This window comes from Panthera tigris, chromosome D4 (genome assembly GCF_018350195.1).
Source record: "Panthera tigris isolate Pti1 chromosome D4, P.tigris_Pti1_mat1.1, whole genome shotgun sequence".
NCBI classification, from domain to species: Eukaryota; Metazoa; Chordata; class Mammalia; order Carnivora; family Felidae; genus Panthera; species Panthera tigris.
In genome coordinates this window covers 93433855-93454277 of record NC_056672.1, presented here as the reverse complement: position 1 = coordinate 93454277, position 20423 = coordinate 93433855, and the positions used below count along the sequence as shown (strand labels likewise).

At 55.5% G+C, this 20423-nt stretch overlaps 1 protein-coding gene across 1 annotated transcript in view; it reads right to left on the bottom strand.

Annotated features, from left to right (window-relative positions):
• The window catches only part of CACNA1B (calcium voltage-gated channel subunit alpha1 B), a 188089-nt gene that overhangs the window by 117799 nt on the left and 49867 nt on the right, over window positions 1-20423 (bottom strand). The window contains exons 7-12 of the mRNA XM_042963523.1: window positions 19717-19820; window positions 16570-16685; window positions 15839-15895; window positions 14667-14756; window positions 6649-6858; window positions 2066-2178 (exon numbers count right to left, since the gene is read on the bottom strand). Coding sequence (XP_042819457.1) covers window positions 2066-2178; window positions 6649-6858; window positions 14667-14756; window positions 15839-15895; window positions 16570-16685; window positions 19717-19820 — 690 coding nt within the window. The remainder of the gene's footprint in view (window positions 1-2065; window positions 2179-6648; window positions 6859-14666; window positions 14757-15838; window positions 15896-16569; window positions 16686-19716; window positions 19821-20423) is intronic.

The window sequence follows — 20423 nt, the reverse complement described above, 5'->3', positions numbered from 1 at the left end:
CATCCCACCACCATGTGGGTGATACCTCGTCTCTTTAGTTCACCAGATCCACGGGTGGAGAGGGACCGAGCAGCTGTCCTTGAGGAGCCACCCTGGCCTGATTTGGGCGATGAGGCCCTAGACTCTGAGCTGGCGCCATGATGGGATGTGGCTGGGGAAGCAGGAGGAGGTGACTGTATCTGCACTAGGAAAGATAGAATCACTGGGAGCCAGATGGTAGACTGTGGCAGGCAGCCTCTCAGATGGCCCCCAGTGACACTTGCCTCCTGGGTTTCACGTCCCTGGGTAACATCCCCCACCCCTGTTAAATGTGGGCTGGGCCAAGTGACCCACTCCTAACAAATAAAATATGGCAAAACTGATGGGTCATCTCTCTGAGACTGGGTTCCTGTGTTTTCTGTCTTGGGTACTCTCAGTCTCTCTGTCAGGTCACAAGCTGCCGTGTCATCAGGACACTCAAGCAGCATCGGGAGACATTCATGAGACCGAGATTGAGGCCTGCCACCAACCATGTGAGCGAGCTTGGAGGCCGGTTGTCCGAGTCCTGTCCTATCAACAGCCATGTGATGAGCCTAAATGCAAATTCTCCAGTCCCCATCCATTGAAATGACCGCATCCCAGCTGTCAGCGGGACTGTGACCTCCTTGAGAGACCCTGGGCCACAGGCATTCAGTCAAGCCAGGCCTGGACGCCTGATCTAGAAAACTGTGACCCAGTAGACACGCTATATGCTGCTAAACTTTGGAATAATCTGTTAGCTATGTGTAAGTCATTCCATGTCCTGGGATCCAGTTAGTTCAAACCAGAAGACATAAACACATTTACAAGTTTAAGGACAAGTTTAAGGGTTCTCTGAAAGCTCTTCAGCTCTTTGGATCTCCTCTGGCCTATTATGCACTACAGCCTTTCCCTGTAACTAAGAAGGCAAAGGACAAGAAGGTGTGTCTCAGAAACGCAGATGTCCGTGTCTCAAAGCACGCCCTGGGCAGCCACCACCCCTCCTTCCCCACAGAGATCAGGCAGCCTTGCGTGGTGTAAACCCGCTGCTCCAGGGCCAGAACTCCTGGGTCCACGCTGCCTCCCCCACAAAGTAGCTGGGCAGCCTTGGGCCAAGCACACCACCTCTCCAGTTACTCATCTACAAAGTGGGAGTCCTTGCGAAGGTTTAACAAAGCCGTGGACACAATGTTCCATCAACTCCACTGACAGAAAAAGTCAAAGTCACACTGAATTTTCAAGTTGAAGTTTTACTTCTGCCTACGTTTAGCCCCCCCCCCCCCCCCCCCCCGCCAGCTCCTGAGAACTCTGCAGAGGTGTGAGTGAGCCTGCCCCTCTTGGGGAGGGCATTGTCACATCTCACTGACAACCTCTAGTGGGTCAGAACGCCTCCCTGGGCTCAGCACCAGAGAGGTGTCCACATGCTCTGCTGGCCTGGGAAGGCCTGTGCCACTTCCTGGGCTCTGTCCCAGTGAGTCTTGGGAACACCTGCCTTCGAAACTTCCCTGACCTACAGAGATTGGTGAAGGGACCCAGGCCGGGCCCACGAGGAGGGCTGGACCATCATGGCTTGTCAGTCCTCCCCTGAATCATGTCCCAAGCTGCCCACAGCCAGATCTGTAGGACAGTAAAGACTCAGGATCACAGTCCCCTTGAGCTCTGTGGGGGACACTGAGCCCTCCATGGGACAGCAGCACATTTAAAAGATTGCTGTACCAGGCACACAGAGGGTCACAGCACCTTCAGTGATCTTAAGATCCTACAGACAGGGTCGGGGATGGGAAGCAGGATGTCGTACAGGTGGGGAATAGACTGTGGCTGGAACCCCCATAAGTCAGGGCTCGAAAAGGACAGGCCTCCCCTCTGTCAAAGGCCCCTCACCGTCTATAGGAAGCCTTTTTGACCCACACAGGGTCACAGTACCCTCAACCACCTGGGCCCTGCTGCACAGACCCCAGCTCACACTGGGTACAGCTTAGTGGGAGGGGGCCATGTGCACTCTCAAGCAAGGATACAGCTAGACCCTCCTGGACCCCTAGCCGGCATCTCTGGTGAGGATCTTACTCACCCCAAAGTCGAAGCAGTTGAATGAGGACCGGAAGTAGCTTCTGGGCCCCAGGCCATACATCTTCAGGGACATCTCTGTGAGGAAGAGACCCAGGAAAACAAACTCTGCAAAGTCTAGGAGAAGCCGGAGAAGAGGGGGATTAGCTCTCAGCCTCTTCCCACCTGGCTCCAGCCCAGACTGGAGGACAAGACCTCTGGGCCTTTCCAGGATTGAGCCCTGCAGGCCTGGTCTGTGGCCCCTGAGCTCAGAAATCTCAGCCCAGGACAGGAATAACAAATAGATTGGGATTGGAAGGGGCACAAAGAGATGCTTCTTTCGCTTTGAAATAGGATGCGTGCCCAGTGTCTATAGCACACAAAGACAGCCTCCACAAGAGGAGAGATCCTGGGATGGGGCTCAGGAGTGAGTTGTAGGGCCACACAGTACTCCCCAGAGGGTCCCCATGCAGAAGCTGGATGCCTTCAGGCTTGCTCCCCACCCCATGTTCTAATCACAGTGGAGCCCCTCAGCCTCCTCATCAGAATCACCCTGTCTTTCCGGAAGGACTTTCCCGACACCTCCCTCAGGGTCCCTGCGTCATCTTATTTGGTTTTAACTTTGTTCATGTGCTCACCTACCACCTGAGCATCCCCAGGCCTGGCCAGCAGGAGGCTCCCAGGAGGCGCCAACGCTTGCTGGGGGCCTGGAGGATGTCACCCCCTCAGTCTCTGAGGCCCACAGAGGCTCCCATGGGTGGCGCACCTTCCTTCAGGCTGGGCCCCACCGCAGCAGCAGCAAGCAGGGCCTGCCCCGGCCCAGGAGTCCCGCCACCAGCTCTGCTGACCTTTAAGGGCCACACTGGCAATGAGGGCCATGCTGAGAACACCAGGCACACAGACAAGACACAACTCCTAACCCAGCCTGAGCAACAGGCAGTGTCAGAGCAATAAACAACAGGCAGTCAGGAAGCTCCACAAGGCCACAGACAAGAGACGCAGCCCAGCCAGGCTCTGCCACTGGCCAAACCAGTAATTCCAGATGGCAGAAGGAGATCACTGTCTTTGATCTTCCTCCCCAAGTGCAGTCACTGGAGAGTGACCAGCCCAGCATTCCTGGGGCCTCTGGCATCCAGACTGGTTGGGAGACTGGACCTCAAGCAGCTCTTGATAAAACACAACGGAAGACGGGACCACACACCTCCTGCCTATGGGCACTGGCATCTGCTCTCCTCCACAGCTCTCTGCCAAGTGCTACACTATACAGCCCCAGACGCCTCAGTCAGGGCCAGATGGGCAACAGCCCAGACTCTGGAGGAGCAGAGATACCGGCCCCATTGCCCGCAAAGAGATACGCAATGGCCCACATGGCCCGCATGGCCCGAGGTTTCAGGTAGGGAACCACCTTCCATGGCTTGAGTACATGGGTAAGCGGCTCCTGTAAGCAACTCACCACAAGAAGCGTGGCCTCTGAAGCCAGCCAAAAAATCCCCAAGGCACCCCAGCCAGGCACGGGATGAGTAATGAGAAGGCAAAGCTGACCCCCTGGAGAAGCCAAGAAGCCAGTGTCACAGGTGTGGATGCCCGCTGACCTAAGCAGAAGAACCCACCTCAGCCAGGCCTGAATGACTGACGCCTGGTCCTGGCTGTGCGGAGCTGCAGGTGTGAGGGGCGGTAGGGAGCTACCCTGCCCCCAAGTCCAGCTCGGAATACCACAGCAACCTGCAAAGATCCAAGGCCACCGAGCCCCAGAGACCCTCCACAAAGGTCACAAAGGCACCTGCCCCTGCCCCTTGGGGCACCCCACAAAAAGAGGTCAGGGCCTGGAAGAAGAGGCCACAGAGATGGGACTTCCAGCTGCCCACACGACAGACCTTGGAGCTACAGCTGCCCAGGCACCGATCTTGCTCCCAGCAGACCCAAGTGAGGGCACTTCAAGGAACTAGCACGGAACCTGACAATGGCGAGGCTTTTTCAGAGAAAGGGAGCAGCTGGGCACAGAAACCCCCAACGTCCTGCTTGCCCTTTCACTCGCCTGAGGAGCAGACCCACCGACTTCATATGCTCAGCCTCCCCTCTGAGGCCAAGAAAGGGTGTTCAGCCGTTCACTCCAGAATCATTCATTCAACTAACAGGCACTGGTGCTGCTTTGAGCTTGCAGAGGAGACAGAGTTGACCCCTCTCTCCAGGAGTTCACACCACAAAGGGGAGCAGAGGCAGAGAATTTGAACAGTGTTCTATGTCGCAATAAGAGGACAGTGTGCTGGGACAACAGAGGGACATTGGAGAGGGAGGTCAAGAGGGTCTTGTGAGACCAGGGGGCTCACAGGATGACAAAGCCCAACAGCCAGCTACAGAGTTGAGCATGGCAGGACTTCCTTCCCTCCTCACCATTCAAGCCTCAGTCTCGGGGGTCCTGGTGGTACACCGGGGGTGGCTCCTGAGTGGACCGACGGCCAAGGTGCACAGAACCCACGCTCTTCAGGGTAGCTCGTTTCAGGCCAGAGCCCCCTAGGGAGCTTCAATGGAGCTAGTCCTGGTGGGGACCCCCTCTACCTCTGCTTTGCCTCTTGCAAGACCTGCCCTTCCTGGCTGGGTCAGCCTTCCTCAGCGCCAGCCCAGCCACCAAGAACAGAGTGCAGGGCACTGAGCAGAGGTGCGCAGACCCTAGCATACCCCCACTGCTCCCGCCAGCCATCTTCCCTAGGTAATGCCAAGGGACTCAGAAACTCCCAGGGAGCCACAGAGAAGGCAGAGCAGCAAGGGGGAAGATTCTCGGCCAGGGATGCCTGTGGCCTGGACCAGCACCTGGACACTCTGAGCCCTGTGCTCCTGCACAGCAGATACACGACCAGGCCGTGATGGCTGCCTCCTGCCCACGCGGGTGGCAGATCCCACAACACTGACTAGGCACCACCAGCTTCTTCCATGGGAAAGAAAGGCCTGGCTAAGAAGACCCAGGGAACAGCTGCACTGCTGGCCAAGTTAAGAGGAAGCCCCATCTCGCTGGGTCCCTACCCAACCCCCAAGGGTGAGGAAACTTCATCCTGAGGTGATACCAAGGGAAATACTGACCTCAGTCCCAAGCAAAGTCCCAAGACACCAAACTACAGGCCCCAGGATACATGAATTAGGGGCCACAGCGGGCAGTTCCATGCACACAAACTGCTTCTTTTTCTTTTTCTTTTTTTTTTTAATTTATTTTCGAGAGAGAGAGAGAGAGAGAGAGAGAGGAAGGGAAAGGGGCAGAGGAACAGAGAGAGAATCTTAAGCAGGCTCCACACGCAGCACAGCACCCAACTTGGGACTCAGTCTCATGACCGTGAGATCATGACCTGAGCCAAAATCAAGAGTCGACGCTTAACCGACTGAGCCGCCCAGGCGCCTTCACAAACTGCATCTGAACTTCACTCCCGAGGACCTGGCCCAGACTGTCTGCTAGAAGCTCACGGGGCCCCTTGTGCTTCTGCTGCCTCTGTGCTCTTCCCCATTACACAACAGGAGAGTTCAGTACAAGTTTGGGAAACTATTAGCCTAGTGTCCCACCCCCACAGCCACCCCCACCCATATTTTCAAGTGGCCTGTGGAGCCATCAGAGTCTAGAGCTCGTAAGAACCCTTCCAGAACTGTCCAAGCTCCTGCTTAAAACTGACCAGGCTCAGTGGTCTGAAAGAGGGGAATGTGGCTGGTGCACCAGGGGCCAGGAGGGATCCAGGAGGGTTCTTCTCTGGGAAAAAGATGGTCTTGCCACCCCACCTCAGGGTGGCTTCAGGCATACAGGGCTCCCGTGGCAAGAGCAAGGCCCTTGTGGAAGCCCCAAACAGGCCCTGTGTCCAGATCAGCCCCAGATACCAGGCAGCCCTAGATACCAGGCAGCAAGAAGGTGGGGGCTCTAACCGGAAGACAGAAACCACTAGAGAGTCTTCATCTTTAGAGCCCTTGTGAGGTGAGACGACAGACCGAGACTAGGCTCCCCGTGGCCTGCAGAGCCCTAGGGTATGAAGGGTTGGTCCTGGAAGGTCAGCCCTGGTCCCTGGAGAGGGGCAAAGGGCCTCAACCACCCCAGCCGCCTTCCTCCTTTACTCCTTGGAACAGTAGCCAGGACCAAGTAGTCATGACTCAGACTCATGGTCTGTCCGTAGGCCCACAGGTAAGTCAGCCTTGGTCACAGACACACTCAGATGCAAAAAGCAAAAAGCAAAATGAAAACAGCCAAAAGAGCCCTAGAAGCCTGGACTCTCTCCTCAGGAGTCCAGGGAGCGAGCCGCAGCCTCACGCCAGATTGGAATGAGGGGCCAAGTGCCCTGTTCCATGGGTCTGAAGCCCTCTCAAGGGAGGACACAGGGCCATCCACCCATCACACCGACCTCCCCCCAGGGTGCCCTGGACCCTCACCATTGCCCACCACACTGACAGATGAGCTAGGCCTCCTGGAACCTGGGATGGGGAGCTCAGGCCCCAGCAGATGCCCTTGGGGGCACTTTGGTCTGTGCAGGGGTCCTACCCAGGGCATTCCAAGGCAAAAGGCTGTGAACCGGGATTTCCAGGCTGCAGACCAGAGGTGGTTCGGGAAGAGGTGAGGGGGAGGCCCAGGCTGCAGCTACGTACACAGCGCCGTGGTGAGCCGCTGCGGCTGGTTGTAGTGAACCATGGCCACGCACAGCGTATTCAGGGCCACCACACACAGCACCACCCAGTAGAAGCTCTGTGCCTTCACCATGCGGCGGATGAAGAACCGGAACATCTTCTCCTTCCTACGGAAGTATGACGAACTCTCTGTCTTCCCACTCTTGAGGCTGGCGCGGGCGAAGGGGGATCCTGGGGGAACAAGGAGCTCACTGAGGACATGCAGAGACCACCAGACCCCCAGACACGCTCTCCTTCCATGGATGTGTGCCCCACGGACGCAGCCTTGAGGACACGCTTCCCCTCCCATCTCAAACTTGTATCTCCCACAGGAAAACATCTTCAAGGACACCTGCCCCAGCCCAGACCTAGCTAGAGGCCCCGGTTCTGATCACAGACACCATGGGTCAGACCCAGGGTGCTACCGACATTGAGCTAATTACCCCTGCGCCGCACCCGCCTGCACCAGGTCCGGACCCCACCCCCATTTCACAGATGGGGGAACCGAGAGCCTTGGTGGTCTCCATGGTTACCAGGCTCCAGATGGCCCCCAGCACCCCTCAGCCACCTTCCAGCAGCACAGCCCCAATGCCCCCAGGCCATCCCAACCCCTCCGGGGGCCTCAGGGAGCCATGCAGCATCTGGCCCTCCCTCCTGCTTCAACTCAGGGATCAACAACCACCGGTTACCTATTTTTAAGTACCCTGGAACACAGTCAAGCTCCTTGGTTTGCGTCTGGTCCATGGCTGCTGTTCTGGTACAGAGGCAGAGTGAGTGTGTATGGCCCACAAAGCCCAACAAACTCTCCGGAACATTTGCACACAAAGCTGTCATGGCTTCCCCCCATTTCCACACACACACCACCTCTGCTCTGCCGTGACCTAAGCATGAAATGCTTCCCACTGCTGGTCTCTTTCCACAGTTGGCTGCTTCTCGGCTCCACGTCTGGACTTTGATGTCACCTCCACAGAACACCCTTCTCTGGGCACCCCATCTGAAATCAGCTCCCCAACAATAATCACAACCGCGTACCAGCTGCCCCAGTATTGGCTTGTTGACCTGTTCTGCACCCAGCTCCCAGACCAGGCTGCAATCACTGCGAGGACAGGCCCACAGGCTTTCACCTCAAAGCCCATGCACCCCTTGATGAGCAAGTGAGCAGTCTTCGTGGGCGCTTGGAGGCCGTGAGTGTGCATGTGTGCAGGGTCTGGCTGTGTCTCTGCAGTGCATCAGGTTCTCTTAGTTTTTGCAATAAGGGCCTGGGCACGTGTGAGCCTCCGATTGTTCAAAACCAGTCAACTTGGGCATGGAGTCCCCGGGGAAGGGTATGGAGTGTGTGTTTGTCATGTGATGTTCTATATATTTGCGCATGTGTGTGTGCACACCCAGACCCTCAGCAGCACACTAACAGCATTATTAGGCTAGTGTTTTCTTGGATTCACTCAAATGAAGACAGGCCCTGAGGCCTCTGGAGACTTGTCTACAAACTGAGCGGTGGCATCAGGATGGGAGATGCTGTCACACGCAGCCCCAGACTCAGATGGAAGGGTCCACAGGCCAGGACCCATCAGCCAGCCTTTCAAGAAACCTCACAGGGCCCTTGTGGCAAATTCTTGGCACTCCAGATGTCACACCCCACCCAGACCATTGAAGGCCACTGCTCTATCACAGCCTCCTGGATAAGCCAGGACACAGCCTCCCAGTCCATTTCCAGACACTACCCACCAGCCATTGCCAATCAGTCAGAGATAGCTCATTCAACAAAACCTCTTGGCCAGCCTCACTGAGGGCTGCAAAGTGCCAAGGCCACAACCAGACACACCCGCTCCTTCCTCAAAAGCAGCAACAGGGCACGGAGGGAGGAAGGCAAGAGTAGTACAGACATGGAGAGACCTACACACAGGCAGAGCCACGCACAGAACTGTCCAGAGACCCACACAGGCAGATGCCCCCACCACTTCTTGAGTCGTTTAGAAGCAAAGTCACACACACACACACACACACACACACACACACACACTGCACAGCACGCATCAACACCCTGAGCATCTCATTCTTGAAGACACTCCTATGAACACACACAGGGCCACTCTGGGAAGGAGGGTAATGGGGACACGTGACTTGTGTGAACTGCTCTGTGCACACATATGTGACCAGTGAGACAAGCAGTAAGTTCTCCAGGGGAGGGGCCATGGCCCCCACCTCCTGGCTCACTGGACCAGGCCCAGCAAGAACCAATGAGCCCTTAACCATGCAAAAGCTTCATAGGAATGCTTCCTTGTCATAACTCCTGGCCCCCCTCATCCTGCACCTGTGCCCACATGCAGACAACCACATACATCTTCACTCATCAAAGGAATACCCACAAAGCGGTTTCCACAGCCACATGTGCACAAAACCACAGATCCCCAGTTGGCTCTTGAAGCCCCACCCATCCCTCCTCTAACACACAGTCCAAGGGACAGGGCAGGGAGCAGAAGCCCCAGCACTCCAGACATGAGGGACTGCCTTTCAGTTCCTAGGGAACCCTGGCAGCACCCAGGACAGAGACCAGCCAGCCTCTCATTTGGTCAGGGAACAGGGACACCCAGGCCACCACTATACAGGGCATGCTGTGCCTCAGGGAATTCTGGGCCCTGGGTCTCTGAAGACAAGGGCACAGGCCCCGGAAGACAGTATTCTCAGCAAGAAGCTACCACCGTGTGCTCAGGTCAGCTCTGGACAGTGACTCCAGCCCAGGTCTTTGGTAAAAGCAGGGGTCTGCAGTGAGCACGGACACATGCCAAATCCAGAATCATAGCTCTGGGAGGGGAAAAGCATGGGAGACGAGGCTGCTTCTCTTCAGCACTCTGCATTTCCACGTTTAGCTTCATCAACACATATTCTTTATAACCAAAAGGCTTATTTCAAGGAACAAGAATCCGATCTCGTCAAGCTACGGGAAATCGAGAATTAAATTAACCTGCAAATGACGTCACAGTTAAGCACTCGTGTGAACAATGCGTGACCACATACAATGTCTGCATTTCTTCCCATCATGCCCCAAAGGGAGTTCACTGTTAATAAAAAGTCTACGCCGGCCCTGCCTAACAGCCATTCCTTCCACAAACATGTACAGAGTTTTCGCGCCAGGCCCTGAGTGGCAGAGAGAAGACAGAACGACTAAGCTCTGTTCTCGCCCTTGGTGAGCCCACCAGAGGCCAGTGAAGGGACAGAGGAGAAACAGCTTTGCTGTTGCATTCACCAGCACAGGGTAATGAAGGTGAGGTTCAACAACAAGCCATGAAAACACAAACCCCCGTCACCCCTGCCCTAGGCACAGGGCCTTATACACGCCACACAGCCTGGAGAGTCCTCACTCAAAAATAGGAAACAGGGAACCTGGACCTCGCAGGCCATGTAGGAGTCAGGGCAACAACACGGGGCCTGGCACCTGGGCTCAGTCAACAGCAGCAGTGACAGCGGATGGAGGGGTGACAAGCCCAGCACATAAGACACAGCCATCCTCAGCACACAGGGAGGGACAAAGGGGGTGCTGGGCACCAGGGGACCCATGACTTCTTCCACCCTGTGAAGCCCCACGCCCAAACCTGCTGAGGCCTGAGGCCTGAGGCACATGATCCTTCGGCCCTGCAAGACACCCAGGAGGAGATATCGGGAGAATCCCAAGGACTTGTGTGCGGCACCAAACCAATCACAATAAAAGTAAAAGAGAGAAACTTCTTGGAGAAAAAATAAAATCCCCTTCAGCAGATGAAAGGAAAGGAGGTTCACTCTTAAAGCCCAGACGAGTAGCCTGGAGGGTGCAGCACAAGTGGGTTTTAACCGAGGGGAGAAACCTCGAGGGGCAGAACACGGACGACGGGGAGTCGGGACACAAAACGAGCACGGTGAGGAGACGAAGTCATTGCACACATGGAAAGAAGAAGCCTCGGTGAAGGAAGGCCTGAGCCCACAGGCTGGAAAAGTCCACCAGGCCTGATGCTGGGCAGAGAAGGAACTTCTGACCCAGGACGAGAGTTCCAGCCCCCCGAGGCTACATCTGCACAGGGAAAGAAGGGGACAGGGCGATACCACGGAGCAGCAGGAGGAGCCATTAAACAGGCCTCCCTCACAAGGGTCCCCCCCACACACATGCCTCGGGGAAGCAGGCCAAGCACAGGACAGAGAGGAAGCAGAGACAGGTCCATGGGGTAGTGGCTGGAGGACGGCTAAAAGCAAACCCACCTCTGGGAATGTGCTAAGCAGCTGGGGTGACCACGGGACTAATGACAGCCTAGGGCTACAAACACCAAAGTTCTCTAAACCAGGAGTTGGCAGGGAGAAGAGGAGAACACTGCAAAGGTCACATCTTCTTGACCTTCGGGGCCAATAGGGGCAGAGAGATGGCAAATACAGCAATTTCCTCATGGAAATGATGCATCTCAGTGGTGGGGATGGTAAAAATAAATAAATAAGTAAAAATAAAAAACAGGCTAAAATAGTAAAGAAGCATGGTTCTAATTATGAGAGCAGGGGAGGGGAGACGGCTGTTTGTGGGTTAGAAAAGTGAGAAATTTGTGGGGAGCGAAGCAGATTCCCAGACACCTTTTGAGAGTGAAGAAAAGAAACCACGATGGAAAAGCCCATAAAAGGAGGCCATCGCAGCAAAGCCGTATGCAGGGGCGGGGCACAGCCTTCAGTGCCTTTGCGGGTAAAGAAGAAAGGAAAAAGAAACAGTTACACGTTTTCAGAAATTAGGAAAGCAATAATATGTAAATCAAAATACTATACAAAGATAACAAAAATACAAAAGAAAGTAATGACATTTAAAACAAAAACAAAATAGAAGAAAAGAAATCTAAACCAGGGTTATTTTAAATGATCATTAATACATATTCACCCCACACAATCCAAATTAATAAAACAGAAGGCAAAGATAAACGTTCCAACAACCAGAAAAAGCAGAAGCAGAGTCAGCAGGATGTGAGCCGGCTTCAAGGGCCTAAACACCCTCACAGCGACTGTGCAACGTCTCCCGCCTGACCGCCTGACCGCCAGACCCCCACATACAGGTGCTACCTGACGCCCCCACTGGCCCTCCAGCTGCTCCCCAGACTCTGGGAGTCAGCCCCCAGTGCCCCTCCTTGAGTCACATGGCCGCCCCGAGTCCTCTGACGCCCACATCCAGCTGGCCAGCAAAGCCTGTGTGTTTGTCTTCAGAATGTACCCAGAATCTGGCCACTGCACACCTCCATGGCAGCCACTGCCGGTTGGATCCCTACAGTGGCCTCTAAACGGGCCCGCATCTGGCCCTCCTGCACTTGAGGATCTCTTGCGCCCCAACTGGAGCAGGACAGCGACTCTGCTCTGCAAACCCACCAGCAGCCACAGTCCCTGCTGGGCCCCGCCCTCTGCGACCTTCCGATCCCGTGGCACTGCTCCCCCGAAACCCACACCGCTCCACTCCAGCCACACTGGCCTCCCAGACAGTCCCCACAAGTGCCACGCTCCTTCTGGCCTCAGGATCCTCTCACGTGTTGCCTGGATGTTCCCTTCCGTGGGCCTGACTTCCTCACTTCCTTCAGCTTTTACTCAAAAGCGACCTTTCCAGGGAGGCCTTCTGTGGCCTTTCTCTTTAAAACTCCAAAACCCCCGAAACCTCCAAGCCCCCGCCCTTCTCGATTTTTTCCTTTTCCAGACGTGGCACTGACATGCTGTGTGCTCTTCCTATTCTACTGCCTGTGGTCTGATGCCACAGCCAGGCTAGAAAACGCAGATGAAGGGGCTTCATCATTTTGTTCAGTGCTATAGCCCCGGAGCCGTGAGCAGTTACTTGCACGTCAGGGGCACTTGATAAACATCTGCTGAGTGAATGAACAAAGGGCTGAATACAGGAGAGAGTAAAAGAACCGCAAGAGAAACTACAGGCAACTCTCTAGAGACAAGTTTGAAACGCTGAGAAAATGTAAGATTTCCTCGTAAGGCACAATTTATAAAACTGGTCCTAGTTCTTTTTATTTCTTTACTAGAAGGGTTCGCAGTTTTATCTTTACCCTTGAAGAACGGGTACTTTAGGTGTTGCTTAAATTATTTTAAACTGTAGACTTTAAAAAATCAGAATAAAAACTCTAAGTAAAATAGGAACAAAGGGGACTATTTAAATGCAACACTCATGTGATAAATTTGTAAAAACTGTAACAAAACTCAGATCCACAACACACATCAGTCTCTTATTAACTAGCAAGCACAAACCACCCAACGGAAAAATGGACGGGTATATGAAGACTCACCAAAACCCAAATTCAAATCAGAAGCAAACATTTTTAAAAAGGAGCTCAAAATCGTTAGTAATGAGTGAAATGAGAACGACAGTTCCAAGGAAACATCATCAAGTTGGCGTCAAGGTGAAGTCGAAAGTAGCTACGGCACGTAACTGGGAGGGGCACGTCTAGCAGGCGACGCAGTGCCCAGCTCCCAGAAATCTGCCCGCAGGGACAGAAGCGCTGGAAAGGAAGGACGGTTGCTTATAGGGTTCTGTTCGGTGGCGCTGCTCATGATGAAGATAAAACAACCTAAAAATAAATGAATGGCCGTCAACGGACAGCCCCTGAGCAATTAGAGTGAATCCATACTGTGCAACACCATGCAGCCACTGACAAGACAGAATTAGAACTACACTGCAGAGGGGAGTGGTCTCCAGAGGGTATAGAAAAATTTGTATGAAAGCCTACCTGTAACATGAATAGATCCCCAAACTCTACATGTGTGTATGTGTGCATGTCTACATGCATGTGTGTGTGATACAAATGTGTGTTACATCTGATATGTGTGGAGAAACAGGGATAAATCCCAAGCTACTGACATGGGTTTACTGGGCTGTGTGGGGAAAAAAAGACAGAAAAGATAGATGATAGACAGGCACACAGATACCTAGATTGATTGAATTATAGATAGATGATTGACAGATGATAGATTGATAGATACACAGATTGATTAATAGATAGATTACTGACAGATGATAGATAGATACTTAGATGACAGACACATTGATTGATGGATGGATAGATAGAGACACACAGAGACAGACTGATTGACAGATAAATACACAAGCAACTTTCATCAAAGAGTTGTCTCATAGCCTGGAGCCTGCTTCTGATTCTGTGTCTCCCTTTTTCTGTTCCTCCCCTGCTCGCACTCTGTCTGCATGTCTCTCTAAGATAAATGCACATTTAAATTTTTTTTTTAAAAAAAGAGTTGTGTCATAAATGCAAATAAGTGCAACTACATAATGAGAAGCACACCTCGGACTCGGGCCTGCTCACGGACGGCTGGAGACCAAGTTCGCCTGCAACCCCTTGACTTGGTGCCCCAGTGAGAAGCTCACTGCCATGCAGGCCTGTCTCCAACCACCAAGGTGGAGGCCCTTGGCTCAGCCCTCTTCTGCTGCAGAATGCACAGTAACAGGGCATTTGGTGGGAAAAGGCCTGGGCGCTCCTGGTACCAGACTGAGGAAGGGAACTAAAACAGCTCTGTGTGATCAAGCAACCAGAATTTCTCTTCTACCATTTGAGAAGAAGGGGATGAAGCCAGAGGCCCCAGGAGCGTGGAAGACAGACAGGGGCTGGGAAGAGAGACAGCCAGAACCTTTCGGTCGCTACGGTCAGTAACACACACGTAGCCCTTCAGCTACGGGGTGCGGCCCGAGGCTCTGTGCCCACGTTGGGGGTGGTAGAGCCGAGAGCAGCCGGGACTGCACCGGTGGGAAAGGGCAGGAAGCACTGGGCAAACACACCGCTCACTCCACTGCCTGCACCAGGGGAAAAAATGCTGAGCACACAGCAGAGGGCAGAGGGCACTGTACCTCCTGCCATCAGGGTGGACACAGGAGTGTGAGCGGTAGGGAAGGAAGGGAAGGAGGGTGGCCCCAGAGGGCTGGGGGGCCCAGGGGACAGGCCGGAAGCTAGGGGAATTCCTGTACCCACTCACAGGACAGGCCAGGAGGAACCAAAGAGACTCACCAACAGCACAGAGGTCTGCAAACCGGTCCTCCCCCTCCTCGGCATGGATCAGGTCATTCCGGCTCTTCTTGGTGGCTGCTCTCTTCAACACTGCTTTAAACAAGGGGAGGGGGAGGGGACTGCCTCAGGGCGGGGGTGCATCTCAGCTGAGCCTGCGACCGTCTTCCTGGGGATCTCCTATCCTGGCCCCTGTGGGCCCCTCTCAGTCTTCAGAGCACAGGGGACAAGGAATCGTGAGGGGAGTGCCACCTTCCCTTTTCTCCACGATGATGTCAGTGGGGAAGGCCTGGCTACCAGGGAGACCAGGAGACGTCTGTAAGGACAAGGCCAGGACTGTGGCCCACTGCCAAGCAGCCCACTCTGGGGCCAGAGAGATCAGTCAGGTCTGCAGAGGGGCCAGCACAGACATGCGCAGAGCCCCAGATGTGGGTCCAGCTGAGGCCGCAGGGGACACAGCCAAGCTCTCTGGCCCTCTCCTCAGCAGTGGGTGTGAAAACAGGACGACTGTCCTGCCACTGGGACTGTGCTAGTAGCCAGGCCAGTAACCATGGCCACTCTGGCCCTCATCCCCGCCCTAGCGGCCCCAGGCTGTGCTAAGAGGCTTTCCGTGGCAATCTGGGAGCCACATCACCCTGAGCTCTAGACACAGATACAACTTGGTTTAAACCTGAACTTTAAAAGCTTCTAGAAGCAGCACAGTCCAATAGAACTTTCTATAATGATGGAAATGATCTACATCTGTGCTGACCAGTACAGTAGCCTCTAGCCCCATATGTCTATTGAACGCTTGAGATGTGGTGGGTGAGCCTGAGGAGCAGGACTTTCACTTTTACTTCACTGCAGTGGACTTACGCATGAGCTTACACAGTCACATGTAAAGCGTCATGTTGGAGAACACAGCTCTCGGGTCCATACTGTGAGCACGGACTCCTCTGAGCCCCCGGGTGATACCTCGGCAGGTGTGCTATCTAAGCCCACCGCCAGCTACCTCCACTCGGGTCCAGGGCACGCAACTGCCCGGGAGCATGCGGTGACCTCCGAATGGGTCTGCCCAGGACCCTGCGGAAGGTGGCGGCCGTGCAGCTGCCGGCAGAACAACGGCAGACGGCACCACACATGCAAGCATGCACACGCGGCGCGCCGGGCACGGAGTGCTAACAGTGGTCACCTACCATCCAGAGGGGACTTCTCCTCCGCATTCTTGTCCTCCTCAGCCAGCATGACTTCCTCTGCGAGTGAGACACAGCCTCAGCTGGGAGCCTCCCTGCCCCCACCCTGCCCAGGGCTCAGTCCCCAGGAACACGGCAGAGTAAAGATGCGCCTCTGCTGCTGGACCCGCCTTCTCACCCTTATGACTCCAGAAGGCCGTGGGGCTCACGGCCGAGCTTTTCCTACTGAGACAGACACCCTCTATGTGTCCCCCACACGGTGCGCCATGAGGGGGGCCTGGCCTGTTCACATCACCCTCCCCTGAGGGCAGCCACCCCACTAGGTGAGTTCCTGGCGGAAGAGGCGCTTCAGGAGGCACAGCAGGCGCCCCATATGCAGGAAAGAATGCTGGCCTGGGGCGGGGGCGGGGGAGGGAGGCAGTCAGAAACCCCAGGCTTGACACAGCCCAGAGACAGGGCGCAGAACACACTCAGGTCAAGGGAAGGGTGCTTGAGTCTGACAGGCAGAAACTAGCTCTAGGCTAGGCCATGCCAGAAGCCTCCATTAAAAAGGCCAGTGTCTCCAGAGCCATGTGGCTGCCCTGTGTCAGGACCCCGGGCCAGCTGGAGAATCCACTTCCAACACCTCAGCTCTCCTCAGCTCTCCAGGCTGGTCTCGTCCGGCCCAGGGCTGGGGCTCCAGCTGCACTGACAGAGGACAGGCCAGGAGCAAGGCAGCAGCCCCTGGTTCTCACCAGCCTTGAAGATCCATTCCAGGTACCCATTGAGCTCCCGCTCAATCTGCTGCTGCCGGCGGAGCTTCAGGAAGGCCCGGCGGTTCTCGACCCTCTCACGCTCCTTGGCAAACTCTCTGCATTGTGCAGGGGCCACAAAAGTAAGCAGATCAGGTGAGTGTGAGCACATTCGCCCGCCCCATGGGTGTGCAGACGCAGAGGCAAAGGGAACCAGGAAGAGGCTGGGACATGACATGCAGGTCACAGGCCGCCCTCCCAGGGAGCCTCACCACCACGGCCTCTTCCAACCTGAGCCCTCGGAGGGCCCAGGTGAACCCTCCTTCCTCAGACTCCTCTAGCACACAGGGACAGCACCGCAGTCCCCAGAGGGGGCTCCAGAGGGCAGGGACAATGCCACACCCCCTGCCCAGAGCAGGCCAAAGCACACCCCTCCCTCTGAGTGCCAGGCCCTGTCACCTGCCATCCTACGAAGGGCTTCTGGGCAAGACTTGCCCAAGAGGACTTACACTTTGTTTTTTCTGTTGGTTCAGACCCAGAGCCCTTACTAGGAGGGGATGGACAGACAGGAACAGGGCAAGAAGGGACCGGATAGGGCAAGCCAGAGACAAAAGGAAAACATTCTACAGCCCATGCAAGCCACCTCAGACAAACCTCTGAGGTCTGAGATGACCAGGAGAGAGATTTCTGCTCTCCTTACCCCTCAGCAGCCCAGCCCCAGGCTCCCAGCCAAGCTTGCAGCCTCACACTGCCAGAAGGAAGCCATTCACACACAGGCACACAGGCACCCAGCGTACAGCCTTGCAAGCCTCTCAGCTCAGGCCTGGGGCAGGATCCAGGTCCCCAAAGGGCAGGCGGGCACAGCCCCACAGCAAAATAGCAATGTCTAGTCTCAGGTGAGTAGTTGTTCCTCCTCCAAGAGAAGCAGCTTGGTGCGGTGAGCCTGGCAGGCCTGACTCCTGGCACATAGCCACAGCAGGAGAGAGAGCTCAGCTCTGGCCAGCACTGACCCAAACTCATGGCCAGTGTCCACCAGGGCCTGAGCTGTGGCCATCCTGGAAATGAGAGGAGCCAGCTCCTGCCTGGACCTCCCATCCCTCCCAAACCCTGAATTCGCAGGAATATAGGACCCCTCTCCTCCTCCTCCCCTCTCCCTTGGCCACGATGAGGGTAGGAGGGCCTGGGGTGCAGGGGTGGGGCAGTAACAACACTGCTTGAGTCAGTCTCAGAGCCACCAGTGAAAACTTGCTGCAGCAATCTAGGCCCTGCACACAGCACCACTTCTCAGATGGTAGCCAGCAGTAGGGCCTGCCCTCCTCAGGCATCAGTTCTAACTGCTGAGAAAAGCCACAAGAGGGTTCGCTGATCCTGCTCCTCTGGGAGGAAGAACGCGAGGCTGGTTGGCTCCAAGCCGGCTAATCCAGCAGCACTTGCCCAGACGTGGACTGGGCCCTGCAGGGCGAGCTTTCCCCAGGCCAGGCTGTACCCGTGGCATCAATCACTGCTTCCATGGGCCCCACATGCTGTGCACTGACTGCTGGCTTTAGGGGCCCTGCCATCTCCAAGGAGAACCTGAAAGAGAACCCTGGGGTCCCTCTGCTTAGCCTGGATGACTGAGAGAGGGCTCAGCTGAGACTAATAAGGAAAACCATCGCATATCATCCCATTCCCAGAGGCCAGGATGCTCACAGTGGGGAGAAGGGCCACACAGTCACAAAGTTCATGGCCCTGCTCAGTGAGGGGCCACACAGCCCCAATCCCTGAATTCTTCCTGCACGTTCTCCAGGGTAAGCTGCACAAAAAGCCAGACTGAGCAGGCTGCTCTCCCAACTCACCATGAACCCACTCATGTTCCTACCACCCCCCACTGTGCACTGTCCTCAGCACAGAGCCCACGCTCCACACAAGCCTGCCGTCTGCCAGCTCAACACCCTCTCCCCTCCACACCTTCTGGCTCCAGCTTTGAGCATCCCTGCACCCCTCTGTACCTCTGGGCCTCCACCCCAGCTCTTTTCTGCCTGGGAGACCTTCCTCCCTCCTTCATGGAGTTCATTCCTGGTCCCCCTTTGGGTCTCATTGGAAATGCCCCTTCCCTAGGTGGCTTCTCTGAGCTCCGGGCCTCCCCTGGCTTCCCCACCAACCCCGTCGAGCTCCGACCATGCAATCCCCTCACTAGACTAGAAGTTCTACAACCATTCCCTGTGCTGTGGGCTTGCCTGTCCTATGCAAGTGCTTGAAAAGACATGCTAGTGACATATCCCTCAGGATAGGACCGAGGCCAAGGACACATTCCAGAGCCAGAGCACGCAGGCCTTGGCCCTTAACCACTGCCCTCTCAATGGCTGTTCCTTTCCCGGCCAGTAAGATAGCTGCCTCTTGGGTCCACCAGCCTCTCCCCCGGCCTCCCTCAGGAACCCTGGGCCTGAGCAGGAACCTTCAGGGTGGGCAGGGAGGAGTTGTTCTCCTCGAGTCTTATAGGAGGTATGACACCAAGGTAGGGGCAGAGAGCAGGCCAGGCCTTCCCAACACAGGTTCCTCAGCCTGGTAGAAGGACAGGAGCCTTAAACACCAGCCCCATCTGTGCCCCTAAGCACAAAGCATTTCTGTAGCCATTGGTCCATACCACAGGAGGGTACCGTGTGCCACATCTCACTGCAATGTGGAGTCAGGAAGCACTTTTCTTCAGGAAGGACTCCTAGCCCCACCCTCCCTTGCTCTCTACTGGAGGAGTTCAGCACAGAAAGGTGTCTGGAGAGGAGGAGCAAGCCAGGGGTCAAGGCTACGCTGGAGAGCCTGGTGACCACTCTAGCCAGGATACAGGGCTGCTCCATCACTCTCCACTCCCAGAAACCCCACCACAGACCCAGCTGAGATGCAGCAGCAGCCCCTCCCCCATCATCAGAGCCAGGTGAAGGCCAAGGGTGGGACAGACGTAAGGAGGCCAGGGCCAGACGACGGTCAAGGCAGAGGTCAGGATGGCAGCACAAAGGAAAGGCTGGCCAGAGCTCAGTATGCTGGGAGTGACCACCACAGAGGGTGGCCACGAGGCCTTTCCCATGTCACACAGGCCCATATCTGACCCCACCATCTGTCCCCTTAGCCTGAGAACACGGAGGGGCAGGTGGCACCCAAGCCCATGTGGCCTCTTACCCTGAGAGCACACCCAACACCAGGTTGAGCATGAAGAAGGAGCCGATGATGATGAGAGGGATGAAGTAGAGCCAGTTCCAGGTGTTGCCGGCTGCATCATTTGTCTGGAAGCAAGGGGGAGATGAGGAGAAACAGGTGGACAAGACACATAGCCCTGGCTACAGAAGTGCCCCTGACCCTACCTCGAACACCTGGCATGGCCTAGGCAGGGAGAGTTCAGGTGGTGGGAGGTGCAGACAGGGGGAGTCCGGGAAGGACCCACATCAGACTTGCCTGCCTTTGCCCCACAGAGCTTTCATGGGAACTGCAGCTCTCAAAAGACCAAGGACACTTAGCACTACTGATCACTGCCCAGCAATGCTGAAAAGCCAAGGAGTAGTTCCAGGGACCCAAAGGGTCCCAGGATACCTTGAAGGCTGCATGCCAGCCTCTGCTTGGACAACTCCCCTATTCTTCCCAGGCTGCTGGACATACCAGTCAGCTCCAAAGACATTTCTCCTGAATGGAGCCCACGGGCCCTAGGCTCAAGTCTGATCTTCTGTCTGTAGCAGCTTTTGCAGCAGCTCAGAGGCAGTGAGCCGCATGCCACATTTCCCCGTGATCGAGAGCAAGTCCACAAGTCCCCAGGGAACAGTCCTTACCATGTGCCTGGTTTAAGCCACAAGCCAGCACTCAGGCATAATCTAAAAACTGAATGCAAAGAAGGA